The following is a 25,602-nucleotide window of genomic DNA, read 5'->3' as shown; positions in this document are numbered from 1 at the left end:
GTGTGCACTCGATTTTCATTCTCAGCTCAATGGGGAGTATACAACCAAAGTTGCCCGTAAGGCGCCAGGCGGTTAACAGTCACATTACCATGTCATCTTGCAACTGTCAAGTATTACTCATCACCTCTTATTTGATATGGTATGGGTTAGATTCTTCTACATAAATGTAATGTGCCTTATTAATGTTTTCATCGAAATTAAGCCACGAGAGCGAAGTTAATTTTACATTTTCTAATCAATGCACTCATTGCCACTGCTTCAATCAACGCATTTCGAAATAATAAAATAATAAAATTTTAACATTATTCATAATTTTTAATAAAAAAGCATCGGATTTGCTGATTTTACAGAGATTGTGAATTGACAGACAGGAACATTGAGGCATAATGAAATAAATGACATTGTATAAAATGTCATTACTCCATTACAATCACCGGTTATTAATCAGCCAGAAGTCCAGCATCCCTGCACTTCTCTAAAAGAGAAACGACCGCCTCCGTGATCTAGTGGTAGAGCGTCCGCCCGGAGAGCGGAAGGTCGGGGGTTTGATCCCCGACCGCGTCATACCAAAAGGCGTTAAAAGATGGTACTTGTTGTTACCCTGTCTGGCGCTCGGCATTAAGGGGCTTAAACAAAGACTGGTCGGCTCGGAGTCAGTATACTGTGTCTGATTGGGGTATTCATGTTAAACTGCGGCATGGTATCTCAGTGAGCTACATGTAGCACTATAAATCGGCATCAGTCCGGACTAGTACAAGCAGCCACACAAACACACACACGCACATGCATGTCGCTATGTAAGTGCAATAATCTTGGACGCGACGTTAAACCCCATTTCACCTCACCTCGAAAAGAGAAACCACGGATGATGTAAGCTTTCATTAATTCACTCAGATTCAAACACTGAGCCTACCACACACACACTCTGTGACCCCACTGTCTTTGGAAACTAGGTCAGGGTGCCACTATCTTGCATTTGACCTGACTCACGCAAACAGCCCAACGGTGCGTTACCATTCACGATTCGTGTAAGTGGATGTAAGACAATACAGTGTGAACAAGGGATGTTAGTCTATTGTAAAAGCAAAATCTAACAAAATGTCAACACAATCTGCCCACCCGAACATGTGTCCATGTAAAGGCGGGGTCTGTGCACCGTTCAGCCTGGTATTAACTGACCAGGGGTCAAGTGCACGGTACTGTCCACCTAGCCGTACAGTTTAACCTTGAGAGGTGGTGGAGTGTTGACTGGGTCTATATGTCGAGTTGTCCAGGAGTTTAAACCATGACCCATGTAAACAGCCAGAACACGGTGTACTTTGTAAGACTACGTCCTCGACAGCGACAACATCAAATCGGCGCATCCGCTGTCGTATAATCAAAGATGCAATGTATTATCAACTAAACTACTCAAAGGAAGTTAAATAATACCCCATTCTTCCACTTCACTATTGTCAATCTGCCAGGGCATGACAGATCAAATGTAGTCATATGAATAATTTTTTTATAAATAAAGCGACAAAACCCTTTCCGTATCCAATAGGAAATTTGGCAGAGTCGATTGTACGATTCCGACTATAGCATGTGCACGTGTTAATGAATAACTAGCAAACAGTGACGATACCAGGTGTTCGCGAACAGGTGAGCGTATCCTGTCCCATCGGCGGTACCCTTCACAAACACATGCAAAGGCAAGCCAATTGTTCACCGAATCCGGTGTTCTTTAACTTCTTTTAAGTGGTATTGAAAAACCGGATTCTATTGTTTATTCTACCATAATATTGAAGAATGCTTAATTCTGATTGTTTAAAAAGAGGTATCCCTTTTGCTACTGATACCATATTACACTAAACTTTTCACACAGAGAAGGCGTTTGAAAACATCGATCTATCGACAGCCTACGCATCGATGCATAAAACAATGGTTGCAGATAACCATTACAATTGTAGACGGTCGATATTGGAACAACAGCTCATCACACAAAATGAAATCTATTTCAGAACTCACACACAATAAAGTAAAAAAACAGACAAACAACACACACACTACTATGTCAGGGCCACAGAAAATTCATCAGTCATAAAAGTGAGCAATCACTCTCGCGTCGTCATCTGCAGATAAAAAGGCGGTGGCCACTATACTTCAGGGTGTTTCCGTTGGCAATGGTTGTGACAGTAGGTTAATTTCGACAGTCCATCAACAGGTTAAAATTGAACATGCATACACAAGGTTCATGTATTTTGTAAATGGCACTGTCACCGTGATCATCTATTTTTGCTTCCATGGGCAGGGTTTAACCTCACCGTGCCTTCACCCTGGTGTTGTTACATGGGATTAGGTTCTACAGCTCACTGCATTGTGGGGTTATAGTCTGTCCGACTAAAGTGGAAATGTGCAGGTGAACTCTTCTCAGGGTGAACTCTGCTCAATTGGTGTCTGGTCATGTGGATACCTGATAGATGAACACCTTTACGACGATTTTCGCGAAGGAAATTCATATGTTGATTAGTAAGTATGACATGTGTATTGATTTATTGTACCGATCACACAATTACTTACAAACGTTTGATGCTAACTCCCAGGGTGGCTCAAGTCACTCCACTCGACTAGACCCAAAACACTCACCCAAGGCTCAAGTCACTCACCCAAGGCTCAAGTCAATCCCCTCTCCTTGGCCCAAATCACTCACTCAAGAATTAGGTCACTCCCCTCTACTAGGCCCTCAACAGTCATCCAAGGCTCAGGTCACTAACCTCGACTTGGCCCAAAACACTCACCCAAGGCTCAGGTCATTCCCCTCTACTAGGCCCAAAACACTCACCCAAGGCACAGGTCATTCCCCTCTACTAGGCCCAACACACTCACCCAAGACTCAGGTCACTAACCTCGACTTGGCCCAAAACACTCACCCAAGGCTCAGGTCACTAACCTCGACTTGGCCCAAAACACTCACCCAAGGCACAGGTCATTCCCCTCTACTAGGCCCAACACACTCACCCAAGACTCAGGTCACTAACCTCGACTTGGCCCAAAACACTCACCCAAGGCTCAGGTCATTCCCCTCTACTAGGCCCAAAACACTCACCCAAGGCACAGGTCATTCCCCTCTACTAGGCCCAACACACTCACCCAAGACTCAGGTCACTAACCTCGACTTGGCCCAAAACACTCACCCAAGGCTCAGGTCACTAACCTCGACTTGGCCCAAAACACTCACCCAAGGCACAGGTCATTCCCCTCTACTAGGCCCAACACACTCACCCAAGACTCAGGTCACTAACCTCGACTTGGCCCAAAACACTCACCCAAGGCTCAGGTCACTCCCCTCTACTAGGCCCAAAACACTCACCCAAGGCACAGGCCACTCCCCTCTACTAGGCCCAAAACACTCACCCAAGGCACAGGTCACTCCCCTCTACTAGGCCCAACACACTCACCCAAGGCACAGGTCATTCCCCTCTACTAGGCCCAAAACACTCACCCAAGGCTCAGATCATTCCCCTCTACTAGGCCCAAAACACTCACCCAAGGCTCAGGTCATCCCCCTCTACTAGGCCCACAACACTCATCCAAGGCTCAGGCCACTCCCCTCTACTAGGCCCACAACACTCACCCAAGACTCAGGTCACTAACCTCGACTTGGCCCAAAACACTCACCCAAGGCACAGGTCATTCCCCTCTACTAGGCCCAACACACTCACCCAAGACTCAGGTCACTAACCTCGACTTGGCCCAAAACACTCACCCAAGGCTCAGGTCACTCCCCTCTACTAGGCCCAAAACACTCACCCAAGGCACAGGTCACTCCCCTCTACTAGGCCCAACACACTCACCCAAGGCACAGGTCATTCCCCTCTACTAGGCCCAAAACATTCACCCAAGGCACAGATCATTCCCCTCTACTAGGCCCAAAACACTCACCCAAGGCACAGGTCATTCCCCTCTACTAGGCCCAACACACTCACCCAAGACTCAGGTCACTAACCTCGACTTGGCCCAAAACACTCACCCAAGGCACAGGTCATTCCCCTCTACTAGGCCCAACACACTCACCCAAGACTCAGGTCACCAACCTCGACTTGGCCCAAAACACTCACCCAAGGCTCAGGTCATTCCCCTCTACTAGGCCCAAAACACTCACCCAAGGCACAGGTCATTCCCCTCTACTGGGCCCAACACACTCACCCAAGACTCAGGTAACTCCCCTCTACTAGGCCCAAAACACTCACCCAAGGTTCAGGTAACTCCCCTCTACTGGGACCAAAACACTCACCCAAGGCTCAGGTCACTTCCCTCTACTAGGCCCAAAACACTCACTCTAGGCTCAAGTCACTCCCCTCTACTGGGACCAAAACACTCACCCAAGGCTCAGGTCACTTCCCTCTACTAGGCCCAAAACACTCACCCAAGACTCAGGTAACTCCCCTCTTCTAGGCCCAAAACACTCACTCTAGGCTCAAGCCACTCCCCTCTACTAGGCCCAAAACACTCACTCTAGGCTCAAGCCACTCCCCTCTACTAGGCCCAAAACACTCACCCAAGGCTCGGGTCACTCCCCTTTACTAGGCCCAAAACACTCACTCTAGGCTCAAGTCACTCCCCTCTACTGGGCCCAAAACACTCACCCAAGACTCAGGTAACTCCCCTCTACTAGGCCCAAAACACTCACCCAAGGTTCAGGTAACTCCCCTCTACTGGGACCAAAACACTCACCCAAGGCACAGGTCATTCCCCTCTACTAGGCCCAAAACACTCACTCTAGGCTCAAGTCACTCCCCTCTACTGGGACCAAAACACTCACCCAAGGCTCAGGTCACTTCCCTCTACTAGGCCCAAAACACTCACCCAAGGCTCAGGTCACTTCCCTCTACTAGGCCCAAAACACTCACCCAAGGTTCAGGTAACTCCCCTCTACTGGGACCAAAACACTCACCCAAGGCACAGGTCATTCCCCTCTACTAGGCCCAAAACACTCACTCTAGGCTCAAGTCACTCCCCTCTACTGGGACCAAAACACTCACCCAAGGCTCAGGTCACTTCCCTCTACTAGGCCCAAAACACTCACCCAAGACTCAGGTAACTCCCCTCTTCTAGGCCCAAAACACTCACTCTAGGCTCAAGCCACTCCCCTCTACTAGGCCCAAAACACTCACTCTAGGCTCAAGCCACTCCCCTCTACTAGGCCCAAAACACTCACCCAAGGCTCGGGTAACTCCCCTTTACTAGGCCCAAAACACTCACTCTAGGCTCAAGTCACTCCCCTCTACTGGGCCCAAAACACTCACCCAAGGCACAGGTCATTCCCCTCTACTAGGCCCAAAACACTCACCCAAGGCTCAGGTCACTTCCCTCTACTAGGCCCAAAACACTCACCCAAGACTCAGGTAACTCCCCTCTACTAGGCCCAAAACACTCACTCTAGGCTCAGGTCACTTCCCTCTACTAGGCCCAAAACACTCACCCAAGACTCAGGTAACTCCCCTCTTCTAGGCCCAAAACACTCACTCTAGGCTCAGGTCACTCCCCTCTACTGGGCCCAAAACACTCACCCAAGGCACAGGTCATTCCCCTCTACTAGGCCCAAAACACTCACTCTAGGCTCAAGTCACTCCCCTCTACTAGGCCTAAAACTCTCACTCTAGGCTCAGGTCACTCCCCTCTACTAGGCCCAAAACACTCACTCTAGGCTCAAGTCACTCCCCTCTACTAGGCCCAAAACACTCACCCAAGGCACAGGCCACTCCCCTTTACTAGGCCCAAAACACTCACTCTAGGCTCAAGTCACTCCCCTCTACTGGGCCCAAAACACTCACCCAAGGCACAGGTCATTCCCCTCTACTGGGCCCAAAACACTCACTCTAGGCTCAAGTCACTCCCCTCTACTAGGCCCAAAACACTCACCCAAGGCTCAAGTCACTCCCCTCTACTAGGCCCAAAACACTCACCCAAGGCACAGGTCACTCCCCTCTACTAGGCCCAAAACACTCACCCAAGGCACAGGTCACTCCCCTCTACTAGGCCCAAAACACTCACCCAAGGCTCAGGCCACTCCCCTCTACTAGGCCCAAAACACTCACCCAAGGCTCAGGCCACTCCCCTCTACTAGGCCCAAAACACTCACCCAAGGCACAGGCCACTCCCCTTTACTAGGCCCAAAACACTCACCCAAGGCACAGATCATTCCCCTCTACTGGGCCCAAAACACTCACTCTAGGCTCAAGTCACTCCCCTCTACAGGGCCCAAAACACTCACTCTAGGCTCAGGCCACTCCCCTCTACTAGGCCCAAAACACTCACTCTAGGCTCAGGTCACTCCCCTCTACTGGGCCCAAAACACTCACTCTAGGCTCAGGCCACTCCCCTCTACTGGGCCCAAAACACTCACTCTAGGCTCAGGCCACTCCCCTCTACTAGGCCCAAAACACTCACTCTAGGCTCAGGTCACTCCCCTCTACTGGGCCCAAAACACTCACTCTAGGCTCAGGCCACTCCCCTCTACTAGGCCCAAAACACTCACTCTAGGCACAGGTCATTCCCCTCTACTGGGCCCAAAACACTCACCCAAGGCACAGGTCATTCCCCTCTACTAGGCCCCAAACACTCACTCTAGGCTCAGGCCACTCCCCTTTACTAGGCCCAAAACACTCACTCTAGGCTCAAGTCACTTCCCTCTACTAGGCCCAAAACACTCACCCAAGACTCAGGTAACTCCCCTCTTCTAGGCCCAAAACACTCACTCTAGGCTCAAGCCACTCCCCTCTACTAGGCCCAAAACACTCACCCAAGGCTCAGGCCACTCCCCTCTACTAGGCCCAAAACACTCACTCTAGGCTCAAGTCACTCCCCTCTACTGGGCCCAAAACACTCACTCTAGGCTCAAGTCACTCCCCTCTACTGGGCCCAAAACACTCACCCAAGGCACAGGTCATTCCCCTCTACTAGGCCCCAAACACTCACTCTAGGCTCAGGTCACTTCCCTCTACTAGGCCCAAAACACTCACCCAAGACTCAGGTAACTCCCCTCTTCTAGGCCCAAAACACTCACTCTAGGCTCAAGCCACTCCCCTCTACTAGGCCCAAAACACTCACTCTAGGCTCAAGCCACTCCCCTCTACTGGGCCCAAAACACTCACCCAAGGCTCGGGTCACTCCCCTTTACTAGGCCCAAAACACTCACTCTAGGCTCAAGTCACTCCCCTCTACTGGGCCCAAAACACTCACCCAAGGCACAGGTCATTCCCCTCTACTAGGCCCCAAACACTCACTCTAGGCTCGGGTCACTCCCCTCTACTGGGCCCAACACACTCACCCAAGGCTCGGGTCACTCCCCTCTACTAGGCCCAAAACACTCACCCAAGGCTCGGGTCACTCCCCTCTACTAGGCCCAAAACACTCACTCTAGGCTCAAGTCACTCCCCTCTACTAGGCCCAAAACACTCACCCAAGGCTCGGGTCACTCCCCTCTACTAGGCCCAAAACACTCACTCTAGGCTCAAGTCACTCCCCTCTACTGGGCCCAAAACACTCACCCAAGGCACAGGCCACTCCCCTCTACTAGGCCCAAAACACTCACTCTAGGCTCAAGTCACTCCCCTCTACTGGGCCCAAAACACTCACTCTAGGCTCAAGTCACTCCCCTCTACTAGGCCCAAAACACTCACTCTAGGCTCAAGTCACTCCCCTCTACTGGGCCCAAAACACTCACCCAAGGCACAGGTCACTCCCCTCTACTGGGCCCAAAACACTCACCCAAGGCTCAGGTCACTCCCCTCTACTGGGCCCAAAACACTCACCCAAGGCACAGGTCATTCCCCTCTACTAGGCCCCAAACACTCACTCTAGGCTCGGGTCACTCCCCTCTACTGGGCCCAAAACACTCACTCTAGGCTCAAGCCACTCCCCTCTACTAGGCCCAAAACACTCACTCTAGGCTCGGGTCATTCCCCTCTACTAGGCCCAAAACACTCACTCTAGGCTCAAGCCACTCCCCTCTACTAGGCCCAAAACACTCACCCAAGACTCAGGTAACTCCCCTCTACTAGGCCCCAAACACTCACTCTAGGCTCAAGCCACTCCCCTTTACTAGGCCCAAAACACTCACTCTAGGCTCGGGTCACTCCCCTTTACTAGGCCCAAAACACTCACTCTAGGCTCAAGTCACTCCCCTCTACTGGGCCCAAAACACTCACCCAAGGCACAGGTCACTTCCCTCTACTAGGCCCAAAACACTCACTCTAGGCTCAGGCCACTCCCCTTTACTAGGCCCAAAACACTCACCCAAGGCACAGGTCATTCCCCTCTACTGGGCCCAAAACACTCACTCTAGGCTCAGGTCACTCCCCTTTACTAGGCCCAAAACACTCACCCAAGGCACAGGTCATTCCCCTCTACTAGGCCCCAAACACTCACTCTAGGCTCAAGTCACTCCCCTCTACTGGGCCCAAAACACTCACTCAAGGCTCAGGTCACTCCCCTTTACTAGGCCCAAAACACTCACCCAAGGCACAGGTCATTCCCCTCTACTAGGCCCCAAACACTCACTCTAGGCTCAAGTCACTCCCCTCTACTGGGCCCAAAACACTCACTCTAGGCTCAAGCCACTCCCCTCTACTGGGCCCAAAACACTCACCCAAGGCTCGGGTCACTCCCCTTTACTAGGCCCAAAACACTCACTCTAGGCTCAAGTCACTCCCCTCTACTGGGCCCAACACACTCACCCAAGGCTCGGGTCACTCCCCTCTACTAGGCCCAAAACACTCACCCAAGGCTCGGGTCACTCCCCTCTACTAGGCCCAAAACACTCACTCTAGGCTCAAGCCACTCCCCTCTACTAGGCCCAAAACACTCACCCAAGGCTCGGGTCACTCCCCTCTACTAGGCCCAAAACACTCACTCTAGGCTCAAGTCACTCCCCTCTACTGGGCCCAAAACACTCACCCAAGGCACAGGCCACTCCCCTCTACTAGGCCCAAAACACTCACTCTAGGCTCAAGTCACTCCCCTCTACTGGGCCCAAAACACTCACTCTAGGCTCAAGTCACTCCCCTCTACTAGGCCCAAAACACTCACTCTAGGCTCAAGTCACTCCCCTCTACTGGGCCCAAAACACTCACCCAAGGCACAGGTCACTCCCCTCTACTGGGCCCAAAACACTCACCCAAGGCTCAGGTCACTCCCCTCTACTGGGCCCAAAACACTCACCCAAGGCACAGGTCATTCCCCTCTACTAGGCCCCAAACACTCACTCTAGGCTCGGGTCACTCCCCTCTACTGGGCCCAAAACACTCACTCTAGGCTCAAGCCACTCCCCTCTACTAGGCCCAAAACACTCACTCTAGGCTCGGGTCATTCCCCTCTACTAGGCCCAAAACACTCACTCTAGGCTCAAGCCACTCCCCTCTACTAGGCCCAAAACACTCACCCAAGACTCAGGTAACTCCCCTCTACTAGGCCCCAAACACTCACTCTAGGCTCAAGCCACTCCCCTTTACTAGGCCCAAAACACTCACTCTAGGCTCGGGTCACTCCCCTTTACTAGGCCCAAAACACTCACTCTAGGCTCAAGTCACTCCCCTCTACTGGGCCCAAAACACTCACCCAAGGCACAGGTCACTTCCCTCTACTAGGCCCAAAACACTCACTCTAGGCTCAGGCCACTCCCCTTTACTAGGCCCAAAACACTCACCCAAGGCACAGGTCATTCCCCTCTACTGGGCCCAAAACACTCACTCTAGGCTCAGGTCACTCCCCTTTACTAGGCCCAAAACACTCACCCAAGGCACAGGTCATTCCCCTCTACTAGGCCCCAAACACTCACTCTAGGCTCAAGTCACTCCCCTCTACTGGGCCCAAAACACTCACTCAAGGCTCAGGTCACTCCCCTTTACTAGGCCCAAAACACTCACCCAAGGCACAGGTCATTCCCCTCTACTAGGCCCCAAACACTCACTCTAGGCTCAAGTCACTCCCCTCTACTGGGCCCAAAACACTCACTCTAGGCTCAAGCCACTCCCCTCTACTGGGCCCAAAACACTCACCCAAGGCTCGGGTCACTCCCCTTTACTAGGCCCAAAACACTCACTCTAGGCTCAAGTCACTCCCCTCTACTGGGCCCAAAACACTCACCCAAGGCACAGGTCATTCCCCTCTACTAGGCCCCAAACACTCACTCTAGGCTCGGGTCACTCCCCTCTACTGGGCCCAACACACTCACCCAAGGCTCGGGTCACTCCCCTCTACTAGGCCCAAAACACTCACCCAAGGCTCGGGTCACTCCCCTCTACTAGGCCCAAAACACTCACTCTAGGCTCAAGTCACTCCCCTCTACTAGGCCCAAAACACTCACCCAAGGCTCGGGTCACTCCCCTCTACTAGGCCCAAAACACTCACTCTAGGCTCAAGTCACTCCCCTCTACTGGGCCCAAAACACTCACCCAAGGCACAGGCCACTCCCCTCTACTAGGCCCAAAACACTCACTCTAGGCTCAAGTCACTCCCCTCTACTGGGCCCAAAACACTCACTCTAGGCTCAAGTCACTCCCCTCTACTGGGCCCAAAACACTCACTCTAGGCTCAAGTCACTCCCCTCTACTGGGCCCAAAACACTCACCCAAGGCACAGGTCACTCCCCTCTACTGGGCCCAAAACACTCACCCAAGGCTCAGGTCACTCCCCTCTACTGGGCCCAAAACACTCACCCAAGGCACAGGTCATTCCCCTCTACTAGGCCCCAAACACTCACTCTAGGCTCGGGTCACTCCCCTCTACTGGGCCCAAAACACTCACTCTAGGCTCAAGCCACTCCCCTCTACTAGGCCCAAAACACTCACTCTAGGCTCGGGTCATTCCCCTCTACTAGGCCCAAAACACTCACTCTAGGCTCAAGCCACTCCCCTCTACTAGGCCCAAAACACTCACCCAAGACTCAGGTAACTCCCCTCTACTAGGCCCCAAACACTCACTCTAGGCTCAAGCCACTCCCCTTTACTAGGCCCAAAACACTCACTCTAGGCTCGGGTCACTCCCCTTTACTAGGCCCAAAACACTCACTCTAGGCTCAAGTCACTCCCCTCTACTGGGCCCAAAACACTCACCCAAGGCACAGGTCACTTCCCTCTACTAGGCCCAAAACACTCACTCTAGGCTCAGGCCACTCCCCTTTACTAGGCCCAAAACACTCACCCAAGGCACAGGTCATTCCCCTCTACTGGGCCCAAAACACTCACTCTAGGCTCAGGTCACTCCCCTTTACTAGGCCCAAAACACTCACCCAAGGCACAGGTCATTCCCCTCTACTGGGCCCAAAACACTCACTCTAGGCTCGGGTCATTCCCCTCTACTAGGCCCAAAACACTCACTCTAGGCTCAAGCCACTCCCCTCTACTAGGCCCAAAACACTCACCCAAGACTCAGGTAACTCCCCTCTACTAGGCCCCAAACACTCACTCTAGGCTCAAGCCACTCCCCTTTACTAGGCCCAAAACACTCACTCTAGGCTCGGGTCACTCCCCTTTACTAGGCCCAAAACACTCACTCTAGGCTCAAGTCACTCCCCTCTACTGGGCCCAAAACACTCACCCAAGGCACAGGTCACTTCCCTCTACTAGGCCCAAAACACTCACTCTAGGCTCAGGCCACTCCCCTTTACTAGGCCCAAAACACTCACCCAAGGCACAGGTCATTCCCCTCTACTGGGCCCAAAACACTCACTCTAGGCTCAGGTCACTCCCCTTTACTAGGCCCAAAACACTCACCCAAGGCACAGGTCATTCCCCTCTACTAGGCCCCAAACACTCACTCTAGGCTCAAGTCACTCCCCTCTACTGGGCCCAAAACACTCACTCAAGGCTCAGGTCACTCCCCTTTACTAGGCCCAAAACACTCACCCAAGGCACAGGTCATTCCCCTCTACTAGGCCCCAAACACTCACTCTAGGCTCAAGTCACTCCCCTCTACTGGGCCCAAAACACTCACTCTAGGCTCAGGTCACTCCCCTTTACTAGGCCCAAAACACTCACCCAAGGCTCGGGTCACTCCCCTCTACTGGGCCCAAAACACTCACTCTAGGCTCAAGTCACTCCCCTCTACTGGGCCCAAAACACTCACCCAATGCTCAGGCCACTGCCCTTTGGGCCCTCATCAATCCCCTACATCTTCACAGTATTCTACTTCTCTTGTTCAGTTTTGGCAAACAGTTCAGATATTCAGGTGACGTTCTTATCTGAACAGATAGTAGCTGACATGCATTTATTTATTATTTGTGTACAGTAGGTAGGTATGCAAGAATGATCAATATATATATCACTGTTACAGTAACATGTGACATCAATCGCCCGTTATGATACTGAAAGGATGTTTTACTATAAAAAGTGTCAAATTTCCCAAACAGTTAGGTCAAATGTCACTTTGATTCCACTTTAGTTTTTTGTAATTATAATTATCACATCAGAGTTATATCAAACTTCCCCCGATAAAAAATAGATGCGTCATACAACTGCGTTATAAAAATATATATAGGTTACATTTCTCTTGGTCCTTCTTTTTGAGAATATATCATTTGATTTGAATTATGTAGTGAGACGGATCCTCGAAGCCGTGATCACACGTACAGGGCTGTTCAGAGAGCATATGTCCGAGGAAGCGAAACAAGCACATTGGGAGTGGGGACACTCAACCAACCAACACCCATACACCCGTATAAATTTATGACTTTGTACACAAACACACCAGAACCTACAATCAAATACGGACATATGAAATAGTTAGGGGAGTGATTTGAGCCCGGGGAGTGCATTGAGCCTACGAGAGTATCTGAGCGTATCGGGAGCGGCCTCAGCCTAGGCCCAAGTCACTCGAGAATGGTACTCATCCTGGGCCAAAATCAATCTCGAGTGATTTGAGCCGAGGGTTGAGTTGGGCCGTCAACACAAGCTGAAGAAGAAACGAGTGATTTATAGACCGCTTCAGAAGCCGGGTGGCAATTTGCACACCTTTTTCTTACCTCCTGTGGGCCGGACACTGAATTATCTATAACCAAGGACCATTTGTATTCCCACAGACATTAAGCTAATAGTATATTTCCAGTTTAGCAAATACATGTTCCTGTTTATACTTTTTGGACTATCATCTAATATGAGTAAATAATAGGTTCTGAAATGAACTACTGTACACAATATCAATTTATTGAATATATTTGTGATTGTTATTGGAATTTGTGATTCAAGTTGTTTTTAGAAGAAAATAATGTCAGCCGGTTTGCTAGGCGTTGAGTGTGTTACACGTCCGTGCATGGTGCGTGTGCGTGCGTGTGTGTGTGTGTGTGTGTGTGATTGTGCGTGTGCGTGATTGTGCGTGTGCGTGTGCGTGCGTGCGTGCGTGCGTGCGTGTGTGTGTGTGTGTGTGTGTGTGTGTGGGTGTGGGTGTGTGTTTGCGTGCGTGTGGGTGTGGGTGTGGGTGTGGGTGTGGGTGTGGGTGTGGGTGTGGGTGTTAAGCCAGGGAGATCGTAAACAGTAATACTTGCTTCCACAAACCAAGCTAACGGTGGATTAAAATACAGTATTGTGAGGATGTAAAACACGGCTTGTAGCTTGTGAACAACGTTTAACCTGTGTCAAGTGTGTCGGTGTTATACCAACAGGAAGTGTTATTTAACCTGGGGGTCAAGGAAAGGAGGCTGGCCAGCGTTACCGGACACGTGAGGGAAGTTGTTGTGTTGATTGCGTCCACGGGGAGCCTGGGGGAGATTGTCCCGGAGTTTGAACGTGTAGGACGAGGTGACACAGCGTACAACGACGTAATAGTCGTACCTGCTGCCGAGGTAAAGTTGGGGAACTCGGAGGTAAGGGAGTCCGTCAGAATGAACCGATCTCCTAGCTTCGCACCAATTAAATATGGACCAATCTCGTAGTGTCGCGCCAATTTGATATGGACCGGTCTCGTAGTTTCACACAAATTGACTATGAACCGATCTCACAATGCCACAACAGTTACGCAGGCTCCGATCTCGCATTGTTGTATTAGTTGAGTGTGAAACGATCTCCCTGTGTCGCGTCGCACAAATTGAGTATGGACCGACCTTGCAATGTCGCACCAGTTGAGAATGGATCGATCTCCCAGTAGCGCATCCGCTGAGTATGAACCGATCGCCCAGTGTCGCATCCGCTGAGTATGAACCGATCTCCCAGTGTCGCACACGTTGAGTATGAACCGATTTACAGTGTCGCACCCGTTGAGTATAAACCGATCCCAGTGTCGCACTCGTTGAGTATGATCCGTTTTTCCCAGTGTCTCACACATTGAGTATGAACCGATCTCCCAGTGCCTCACACATTGAGTATGAATCGATCTCCCAGTGCCTCACACATTGAGTATGAATCGATATCCCAGTGTCGCACACGCTGAGTATGAACCGATTTACAGTGTCGCACCCGTTGAGTATGAACCGATATCCCAGTGTCGCACACGCTGAGTATGAACCGATTTACAGTGTCGCACCCGTTGTGAATGAACCGATATACAGCGGCGCACACGTTTTGTATGAACCGATCTCCCAGTGTCGCACCCCTGTGTATGAACCGATCTCCCAGTGTCGCACTCGTTGTGTATGAACCGATTTACAGTGTCGCACACTTTGTGTATGAACCGATCTCCCAGTGTTGTACCCGTTTAGTATGAACCGATCTCCCAGTGTCGCACCTGTTGTGTATGAACCGATCTCCCAGTGACGCACCTGTTGTGTGTGAACCGATCTCCCAGTGTCGCACACGCTGAGTATGAACCGATCTCCCAGTGTCGCACCCGTTGTTTATGAACCGATCTCCCAGTGTCGCATACGTTGAGTATGAACCGATCTCCCAGTGTCGCACACGTTGAGTATGAACTGATCTCCCAGTGTCGCAAACGTTGAGTATTAACCGATCTCCCAGTGTCGCACTCGTTGTGTATGAACCGATTTACAGTGTCGCACACGTTGTATATGAACCGATCTCCCAGTGTTGTACCCGTTGGGTATGAACCGATCTTTCAGTGTCGCACGTGCTGAGTATGAATCGATTCGCAGGGTCGCACACGTTGTGTATGAACCGATCTCCCAGTGTCGCACTCGTTGTGTATGAACCGATATACAGTGTCGCAGACGTTGTGTATGAACCGATCTCCCAGTGTTTTACCCGTTGAGTATGAACCGATCTCCCAGTGTCGCACCCGCTGTGTATGAACCGATACTTGTGATGGTGGCGGCAAGTATTGTTGTGTTTTAGGTGGCAAGTATTGTTGTGTTGTGTTGTAGGTGGCAAATATTGTTGTGTTGTGGGTGGCAAGTATTGTGTTGTGGTTTTGGTGGTGGCAAGTATTGTGTGGTTGTGTTGGTGACAAGTATTGTATTATGGAAGCGTTCCATTGGGACGAACGCCAACCAAAATATATTTGTATCAAACAAACATGTCTCACAAAAGCCGCTCGTCAGCCGATACTGCCATTGCAACAGGGCTGTAAGCAGTATTCAATCCCTAACATGAAATCACATCCTCAAAATCAACATCCTCCCCTGACCGATAACATGAAGATACAAAACACGAGAGTTATCTCCCTTATACCTGAAGTTTTCGTATGCCTGAAGTCTGTTGTCTGTTTGGCTAAATGTTATTGATTATTACGTACAAGAGGCTCCAAGTTCAACGTAGAAGGACACCATGACCCGTGTAGTGATTCACAATGAGTCTACACATAGAACGTTCATCTTTTTTAAAGGTTTCTATGACATTATTTTCAAAAAAGAATTTGTGTTTGTATGGATAGTACAAGATGTTGGAAATTCAACAATGTTTCTGTCTCAACTAAAACAAAGGGTTCTGGACTGTGACTTTCCAGAATGACAGCAATATATTTCTTAAATCTAAACTCCAAGCCTATTCATCTTTTAAATCAACTTTTGAACCGGAACTCTACGTAAAGTACATTGATTGTAAACCTTACAGGATATTTTTAATTCCTTTCCGTTGTGGTTGTCATTAGCACAGAATGGAGACAGGAAGACTTAAAGGTGAATATTGTGTAATTTTTTTATTGGAGTATGTCGAAAAATTATACCATTTTCTTGTCAGTGTGCCAACAATATTAAAGAATTACGAACTCGCTATCTTGATGCGCATTATTTCACTAATCCAGCTTTATATAAATCTTAATCTTATGTCACCAACATGTAAAAGTACGATTAATCAATTGTCTAAATATATATATCCAATATTAAACTTAAAATGTCGCTCCACATGTAATGTTTAATCAGATATTTGTATATATTCATTGGCATTTCTCAATAAACTCATTTCAAAGGCTTTCACGTTGTGGTCGATAACTGTGTAAAAGTAATATCTTGTTGTCAATTATTCAATATTCCTTTTCAGTTCCTGCTTGATTTGTGATGTTGGGCATTACAGTTGATCGAGCATGTAATTAAAATCTATTGTGCGTATTTCATCTCGTCCAGGCGACTACTTACAGTGGTTCCTACACCCACCCCACCCCATCCTACCCCCGTGCGCCCTACTGGACTAGTTCCAAGACCCTGTCCTCTCCCATTCAACTAGACTAGCTCCCCACTCGCCTCCAACTAGACTAGCTCCCCACTCGCCTCCAACTAGACTAGCTCCCCACTCGCCTCCCACTGGCCTGGCTCCCCACTCGCCTCCAACTAGACTAGCTCCCCACTCGCCTCCCACTGGCCTGGCTCCCCACTCGCCTCCAACTAGACTAGCTCCCCACTCGCCTCCAACTGGCCTGGCTCCCCACTCGCCTCCAACTGGCCTGGCTCCCCAGTCGCCTCCAACTAGACTAGCTCCCCAGTCGCCTCCAACTAGACTAGCTCCCCACTCGCCTTCAACTAGACTAGCTCCCCACTCGCCTCCAACTGGCCTGGCTCCCCACTCGCCTTCAACTAGACTAGCTCCCCACTCGCCTCCACCTGGCCTGGCTCCCCACTCGCCTTCAACTAGACTAGCTCCCCACTCGCCTCCAACTGGCCTGGCTCCCCACTCGCCTCCAACTGGCCTGGCTCCCCACTCGCCTCCAACTGGCCTGGCTCCCCACTCGCCTCCAACTAGACTAGCTCCCCAGTCGCCTCCAACTGGCCTGGCTCCCCACTCGCCTCCAACTGGCCTGGCTCCCCACTCGCCTCCAACTAGACTAGCTCCCCACTCGCCTCCAACTGGCCTGGCTCCCCACTCGCCTCCCACTGGCCTGGCTCCCCACTCGCCTCCAACTAGACTAGCTCCCCACTCGCCTCCAACTGGCCTGGCTCCCCACTCGCCTCCAACTGGCCTGGCTCCCCACTCGCCTCCAACTGGCCTGGCTCCCCACTCGCCTCCAACTAGACTAGCTCCCCAGTCGCCTCCAACTGGCCTGGCTCCCCACTCGCCTCCAACTAGACTAGCTCCCCAGTCGCCTCCAACTGGCCTGGCTCCCCACTCGCCTCCAACTGGCCTGGCTCCCCACTCGCCTTCAACTGGCCTGGCTCCCCACTCGCCTCCAACTAGACTAGCTCCCCAGTCGCCTCCAACTGGCCTGGCTCCCCACTCGCCTCCAACTGGCCTGGCTCCCCACTCGCCTCCAACTAGACTAGCTCCCCAGTCGCCTCCAACTGGCCTGGCTCCCCACTCGCCTCCAACTGGACTGGCTCCCCACTCGCCTTCAACTGGCCTGGCTCCCCACTCGCCTCCAACTGGCCTGGCTCCCCACTCGCCTCCAACTGGACTGGCTCCCCACTCGCCTCCACCTGGCCTGGCTCCCCACTCGCCTCCAACTAGACTAGCTCCCCACTCGCCTCCAACTAGACTAGCTCCCCAGTCGCCTCCAACTGGCCTGGCTCCCCACTCGCCTCCAACTGGCCTGGCTCCCCACTCGCCTCCAACTGGACTGGCTCCCCACTCGCCTCCCACTGGACTGGTTTCCCACTCGCCTCCAACTGGCCTGGTTCCCAAATCGCCTCCAACTGGCCTGGCTCCCCACTCGCCTCCAACTGGCCTGGCTCCCCACTCGCCTCCCACTGGACTGGTTTCCCACTCGCCTCCAACTGGCCTGGTTCCCAAATCGCCTCCAACTGGCCTGGCTCCCCACTCGCCTCCCACTGGACTGGTTTCCCACTCGCCTCCAACTAGCCTGGCTCCCCACTCGCCTCCAACTGGACTGGTTTCCCACTTGCCTCCAACTGGCTCCCCACTCGCCTCCAACTGGCCTGGCTCCCCACTCGCCTCCAACTGGCCTGGCTCCCCACTCGCCTCCAACTGGACTGGTTTCCCACTCGCCTCCAACTGGCTCCCCACTCGCCTCCCACTGGCCTGGCTCCCCACTCGCCTCCAACTGGCCTGGCTCCCCACTCGCCTCCAACTGGCCTGGCTCCCCACTCGCCTCCAACTGGACTGGTTTCCCACTCGCCTCCAACTGGCCTGGCTCCCCACTCGCCTCCAACTGGCCTTGCTCCCCACTCGCCTCCAACTAGACTGGCCTCCCACTCGCCTCCAACTAGACCGGTTTCCCACTCGCCTCTCCCACAAGACTGGTTCCCAAATCTCCTCCCATGAGAACTGGTGCCCCACTCGCCTCCCACTAGACTGGTTCCCTACTCGCCTCCAACTAGACTGGTTCCCAACTCGCCTCCCACTAAACTGGTTCCCAACTCGCCTCCCACTAGACTGGTTCCCTACTCGCCTCACCCACTCCAGCCGCCCCACCGCCACCAAAGCCCCACCCTCACTTCCCCTACAACGGTTCGGTACAAAAGCGAGGTGAAACAAACTATGATATATCGGGTAAATCAGTACAGCTCTTTGTTGTTCTTGTCTTTATCGAGTGAAAAATCAAAGAAAGCAACTTCAAGTACAATTCCTGGTCAATACATTCCTAGGCATAACGTTGTACCTTTAATGAAAGTCTTTGTAGGAAAGTTTATTGGGTAGTCATGGCTGAATACCGCCAGCTGTGGTTTGCTGGGTATTGATTGGGCCAGTGTGGATTCCATAAGGCAGTGTGCCACTCTGAGTCAGCAAGTCTCTAAAGTACAACAACCACTCCCCCACATAAGTCCACTGCATAATTGTCATGTACAAACATTAACACATTCAAGCCATGTTTTGCCTTTGAATGTATGCGCGTCTGCCTGGTAGCGTGTTCTGAGCGTGTCTTATTGAGACCTCATAACTCACTTCAACAACACTTCGCTGTCATAAATGCTCTGTCCCATATACACAGATACTGACAGCAGAATAGCGTCTGTGTGTCTGAGGGGCGGTCGGGTAGCCTAGTGGTTAAAGCGTTCACTCGTTACGCCGAAGACCCGGGTTCGATTCCCGACATGGGTACAATGTTTGAAGCCCATTTCTGGTGTCCCCCGCCGTGATATTGCTGGAATATTGCTAAAAGCGGCGTAAAACCATACTCACTCACTCACCGTATGTCTGAAACAATCTCTCCCAGAAGACGTATGCACCGCGCTATGACGGGGGTTCGCATTATTAAGGTAATTGTGAGTAAAGCGTTCACAACACGTTCATAACAACACCAATGACACTACCGGTACACTGCTCTAAATGATATTTTGTTTCGAAATAAACTTAAAGAATACACTTGAAAAATCAGGCTTCACTCTCCTTATAACTGTGTTATAACCCCCATGTTCCTCATGTTCCTCATACGCACGTCACCTGGTGTGAGATACTCCTCAATATGATGCATGAAACATTTGATACCCGTATCAAATACATCACCATCGAATAAGCATGTTTCTTAATTTTTAGCCACCACCAAACATGGCTGTATACTTTCTTTTTCCCGAGGGGGCACGGGTGGCCCAGTCGTCTAAGGCGCCGCGATTCGCTGTGCAGAGTTGCGTCCCTTGGCCACGCCAGAAACCTATGATTATGGGTTCGAATCCTGGTTCGCCCCGATTATGTTTCTAGGTTTGTCAGCACCATACCCGTGCTCTTGAGTTTCACCGAAGTGGTAAACGTCTGCATCACTTCGGGTTTTCCTCCCACATTAAACTGACACGCCGTGATATAACTGGAATACTGTTAAAAGTGGCGTTAAACCCAACTCACTCACTCACTCTTTTCCCCGGAAGTTGAGTCTGCGTTAAGGAGTGAGTATGGTTTTACGCCGCTGTTAGCAACATTCCACCGATATCACGGCGGGGACACCAGAAACGAGCTTCAAACATGGTACCCATGGAATCGAAACCGAGGCAACGCTTTAACCACCAGGCCACCAGGCCACCCCGCCCCTCTTTGCGCGAGGGGAGACAGGGGTTAGCGTATGTTCGCTGGCACGCTGTTGTCACTGAGGCATCGTTTCTGGAACTGATGTCAGCACTGCGATCATATTTTTACAAGAACCTAGTGCTAAACTTCTTCGCCCTAGGGTGAACACTGGGTACATTCCACATACTGTCTGGCCCGGTCGTCTAAGGCGCCGCAATTCGCTGTGCAGAGTTGCGTCCCTTGGACACGCCAGAACGCTATGATTGTTGGTTCGAATCCCGGTTCGCCCTGATTATGTTTCTAGGTTTGTCAGCACCATACCCGTGCTCTCGGATTTCACCGAAGTGGTAAACGTCTGAGACCTGCATCACTTCGGGCTTTCCTCCCACATTAAGCTGACACGCCGCGATATAACTGGAATACTGTTAAAAGCGGCGTTAAACCCAACTCACTCACTCACTCACATACTGTCGTATGTCCAAGCTGCCCCCGGTTACAGCACTTGGTATAATGAGTGAGTGAGTGAGTGAATATGGTTTTACGACGTTTTAGCAATATTCCAGCAATACCACTGCTGGGGACACAATAATGGGCTTCACACATTGTACCTATTTTGGGAATCGAACCTGGACCCGCGGCCTGACGAGCTAACGCTTTCACCACGAGGCTACCGTACCAGTTTCGGTATCTGCTGAAACAGGCAGATTTACCCGACAGGCCACCATACGAGTTCGCTACATTTAAATACTACTTATTAAAGGCGAATCCTCAATTCGATATTAAACGCTAGACTGCGTCGTTCTGGCTGAATGAGTGTGGATAATGTAACACTGAACACGGCTTGTATCTAACTGCTGGTGTAATGTGACTCCTTGGCAAATGATTAGTCTCTGAAAATGTATAATTTTGATAGAAACGAGCAACTACATTTAACCAGAGAGTCCCAGAACCTGTAGAGATTCTAGTCTCTGCACGTACACAGTGCCGAAGCGGTGTCTATGATGTAAATGTACTGATCATCATCCGACCTGCATCCGCGCCAGCTGCATACGCCGTGCACGTAACCCGACCCTGCACAGCATCCACAGTTCACCATGTTGACCATAGTCTAATCATGTCACATGTGGCTGCATAACACTCTGTGGCATTGAGGCGACAGCGACATACTGCACTACATACACTACATGGTTATATACTGCACTACAGACACTACATGGTGATATACTTCACTACAGACACTCCATGGTGATATGCTGCACAACAGACACTACATGGTGACATACTTCACTACAGACAATCCGTGGTGATATACTTCACTTCAGACACTACATGGTGATATACTTCACTACAGACACTACATGGTGATACACTTCACTACAGACACTACATGGTGATATACTGCATTACGGACACTACATGGTGATATACTTCACTACATATTACATGGTGATATACTTTACTAAAGACACTACATGTTGATATACTGCACTACAGACACTACATGCTGATATACTGCACTACAGACAATCCGTGGTGATATACTTCACTTCAGACCCTACATGGTGATATACTTCACTATAGACAATACATTGTGATATACTTCACTACAGACACTACATGGTGATATACTTCACTACAGACACTACATGGTGATATACTGCACTACAGACACTACATGGAGATATACTTCACTACATACTACATGGTGATATACTTTACTACAGACACTACATGGTGATATACTGCACTACAGACACCACATGGTGATATACTTCACTACAGACACCACATGGTGATATACTTCACTACAGACACCACATTGTGATATACTTCACTTCAGACACTACATGGTGATATACTTCACTACAGACACTACATGGTGATATACTGCACTACAGACAATCCGTGGTGATATACTTCACTTCAGACACTACATGGCGATATACTTCACTACAGACACTACATGGTGATACACTTCACTACAGACACTACATGGTGATATACTGCATTACGGACACTACATGGTGATATACTTCACTACAGACACTACATGGTGATAAACTTCACTACAGACACTACATGGTGATATACTTCACTACAGACACTACATGGTGATATACTTCACTACAGACACTTCATGGTGATATACTGCACTACAGACACTACATGCTGATATACTTCACTACAGACACTACATGCTGATATACTTCACTACAGACACTACATGGTGATTCACTTCACTACATATTACATGGTGATATACTTTACTAAAGACACTACATGTTGATATACTGCACTACAGACACTACATGCTGATATACTGCACTACAGACAATCCGTGGTGATATACTTCACTTCAGACCCTACATGGTGATATACTTCACTATAGACAATACATTGTGATATACTTCACTACAGACACTACATGGTGATATACTTCACTACAGACACTCCATGGTGATATACTTCACTACAGACACTACATGGTGATATACTTCACTACATACTACATGGTGATATACTTTACTACAGACACTACATGCTGATATACTGCACTACAGACACCACATGGTGATATACTTCACTACAGACACTACATGGTGATACACTTCACTACAGACACTACATGGTGATATACTGCATTACGGACACTACATGGTGATATACTTCACTACATATTACATGGTGATATACTTTACTAAAGACACTACATGTTGATATACTGCACTACAGACACTACATGCTGATATACTGCACTACAGACAATCCGTGGTGATATACTTCACTTCAGATCCTACATGGTGATATACTTCACTACAGACACGATATGGTGATACACTTCACTACATACACTACATGGTGATATACTTCACTACAGACACTCCATGGTGATATGCAGCACTACAGACACTACATGGCGATATACTGCACTACAGACACTACATAGTGATATACTCTACAACCGACACTACATGGTGATATACTGCACTACAGACAATCCGTGGTGATATACTTCACTTCAGACACTACATGGTGATATACTTCACTACAGACACTACATGGTGATACACTTCACTACAGACACAACATTGGGATATATTGCACTACAGACACTGCATGGTGATATACTTCACTACAGACACTACATGGTGATATACTTCACTATAGACAATACATTGTGATATACTTCACTACAGACACTACATGGTGATATACTTCACTACAGACACTCCATGGTGATATACTGTAATAAAGACACTACATTGTGATATACTTCACTACAGACACTACATGCTGATATACTTCACTACAGACACTCCATGGTGATATACTGTAATAAAGACACTACATGGTGATATACTTCACTATAGACAATACATTGTGATATACTTCACTACAGACACTACATGGTGATATACTTTACTACAGACACTCCATGGTGATATACTACACTACAGACACTACATGGTGATATACTTCACTACAGACACTACATGGTGATATACTTCACTTCAGACACTACATGGTGATACACTTCACTACAGACACTACATGGTGATATACTGCATTACGGACACTACATGGTGATATACTTCACTACAGACACTACATGCTGATATACTTCACTACAGACACTACATGGTGATATACTTCACTACAGACACTTCATGGTGATATACTGCACTACAGACACTACATGCTGATATACTTCACTACAGACACTACATGCTGATATACTTCACTACAGACACTACATGGTGATACACTTCACTACATATTACATGGTGATATACTTTACTAAAGACACTACATGTTGATATACTGCACTACAGACACTACATGCTGATATACTGCACTACAGACAATCCGTGGTGATATACTTCACTTCAGACCCTACATGGTGATATACTTCACTATAGACAATACATTGTGATATACTTCACTACATACTACATGGTGATATGCTTCACTACAGACACTACATAGTGATATGCTGCACTACAGACACTACATGGCGATATACTGCACTACATACTACATGGTGATATACTTCACTACAGACACTACATAGTGATATGCTGCACTACAGACACTACATTGTGATATACTTCACTACAGACACTACATGCTGATATACTTCACTACAGACACTCCATGGTGATATACTTTACTACAGACACTACATTGTGATATACTGCACTACATACTACATGGTGATATACTTTACTACAGACACTACATGCTGATATACTGCACTACAGACACCACATGGTGATGTACTTCACTACAGACACTACATAGTGATAAACTGCACTACATACTACATGGTGATATACTTTACCACAGACACCACATGCTGATATACTGCACTACAGACACCACATGGTGATATACTTCACTACAGACACTACATGGTGATATACTGCACTACATACTACATGGTGATATACTTTACTACAGATACTACATGGTCATATGCTGCACTACAGACACTACATGGTGATATACTGCACTACAGACACATGGTGATATACTTCACTACAGACACTACATGGTGATATACCCCGGCCGCGTCATACCAAAAGACGTTAAAAGATGGTACTTGTTGTTACCCTGTCTGGTGCTCGGCATTAAGGGGCTAAAACAAGGACTGGTCGGCTAAGAGTCAGTATACTGTGTCTGAGTGGGGTATTTATGTTAAACTACGGCATGGTGTCTCAGTGAGCTAGCACTATAAATCGGCATCAGTCCGGACTAGTACAAGCCACACGCACACACACGTGCATGGACGTCGCTATATAAGTGCAATAATCTTAGACGCGACGTTAAACCCCACCTTTTCCTTAAATACTATACAGACACCACATGGTGATATTCTGTACTGTACATTCAATAGATTAATACACTGCAACGTTGTCTTGATTGCCTGGGATATATTATATAACAGCCCAGGCACGTAACAAGTGAGGCTTGGAATCATTAGTGTCTCTTGTGCAAGCGTTCGATCGTCTTTGGTTCGTGTGTTCGCGTTTGGTGATACTGTGTTCATGTAGTATGGGAGAATTTAGTGTAACGGGTGTATGCTAGGTTTCTCCAACCTGAAGAATGGCGTCCTTTAGTCGAATATATAGTTATATGCCTCCAGAGTGTTGCGTGTAGCAAAACAAATTGAATATTGTAGATACTATAATGAAATATTGAAGTAATACGATATGAATTGTAAAGAGAAGCATCCTGTTGACATTAATCTCCGAGTTATATTACTCTTATTGACTGGGTATTCAAACTACAATTTGAAATCTGAAGATCGGTCGATGCAAACGCTTATTATTGATGTCCCTGAAGACAATGTGTG

At 49.2% G+C, this 25,602-nt stretch overlaps 1 protein-coding gene across 1 annotated transcript; it reads right to left on the bottom strand.

Annotated features, from left to right (window-relative positions):
* Positions 1 to 16,547: 16,547 nt before the first annotated feature.
* On the bottom strand, positions 16,548 to 19,500 carry LOC125372291 (LWamide neuropeptides-like). The gene is made up of 2 exons (XM_048381613.1): positions 19,439 to 19,500; positions 16,548 to 18,750 (listed from the first exon to the last, which is right to left on the bottom strand). The coding sequence occupies exons 1-2, from the start codon at positions 19,498 to 19,500 to the stop codon at positions 16,548 to 16,550; spliced, it is 2,265 nt and encodes a 754-aa protein (XP_048237570.1).
* Positions 19,501 to 25,602: the final 6,102 nt, after the last annotated feature.

Source organism: Haliotis rufescens, unplaced genomic scaffold, assembly GCF_023055435.1.
Source record: "Haliotis rufescens isolate VD_foot unplaced genomic scaffold, xgHalRufe1.0.p SCAF_4, whole genome shotgun sequence".
Lineage (NCBI taxonomy): Eukaryota > Metazoa > Mollusca > Gastropoda > Lepetellida > Haliotidae > Haliotis > Haliotis rufescens.
This window is presented reverse-complemented; position numbering and strand designations above follow the sequence as displayed.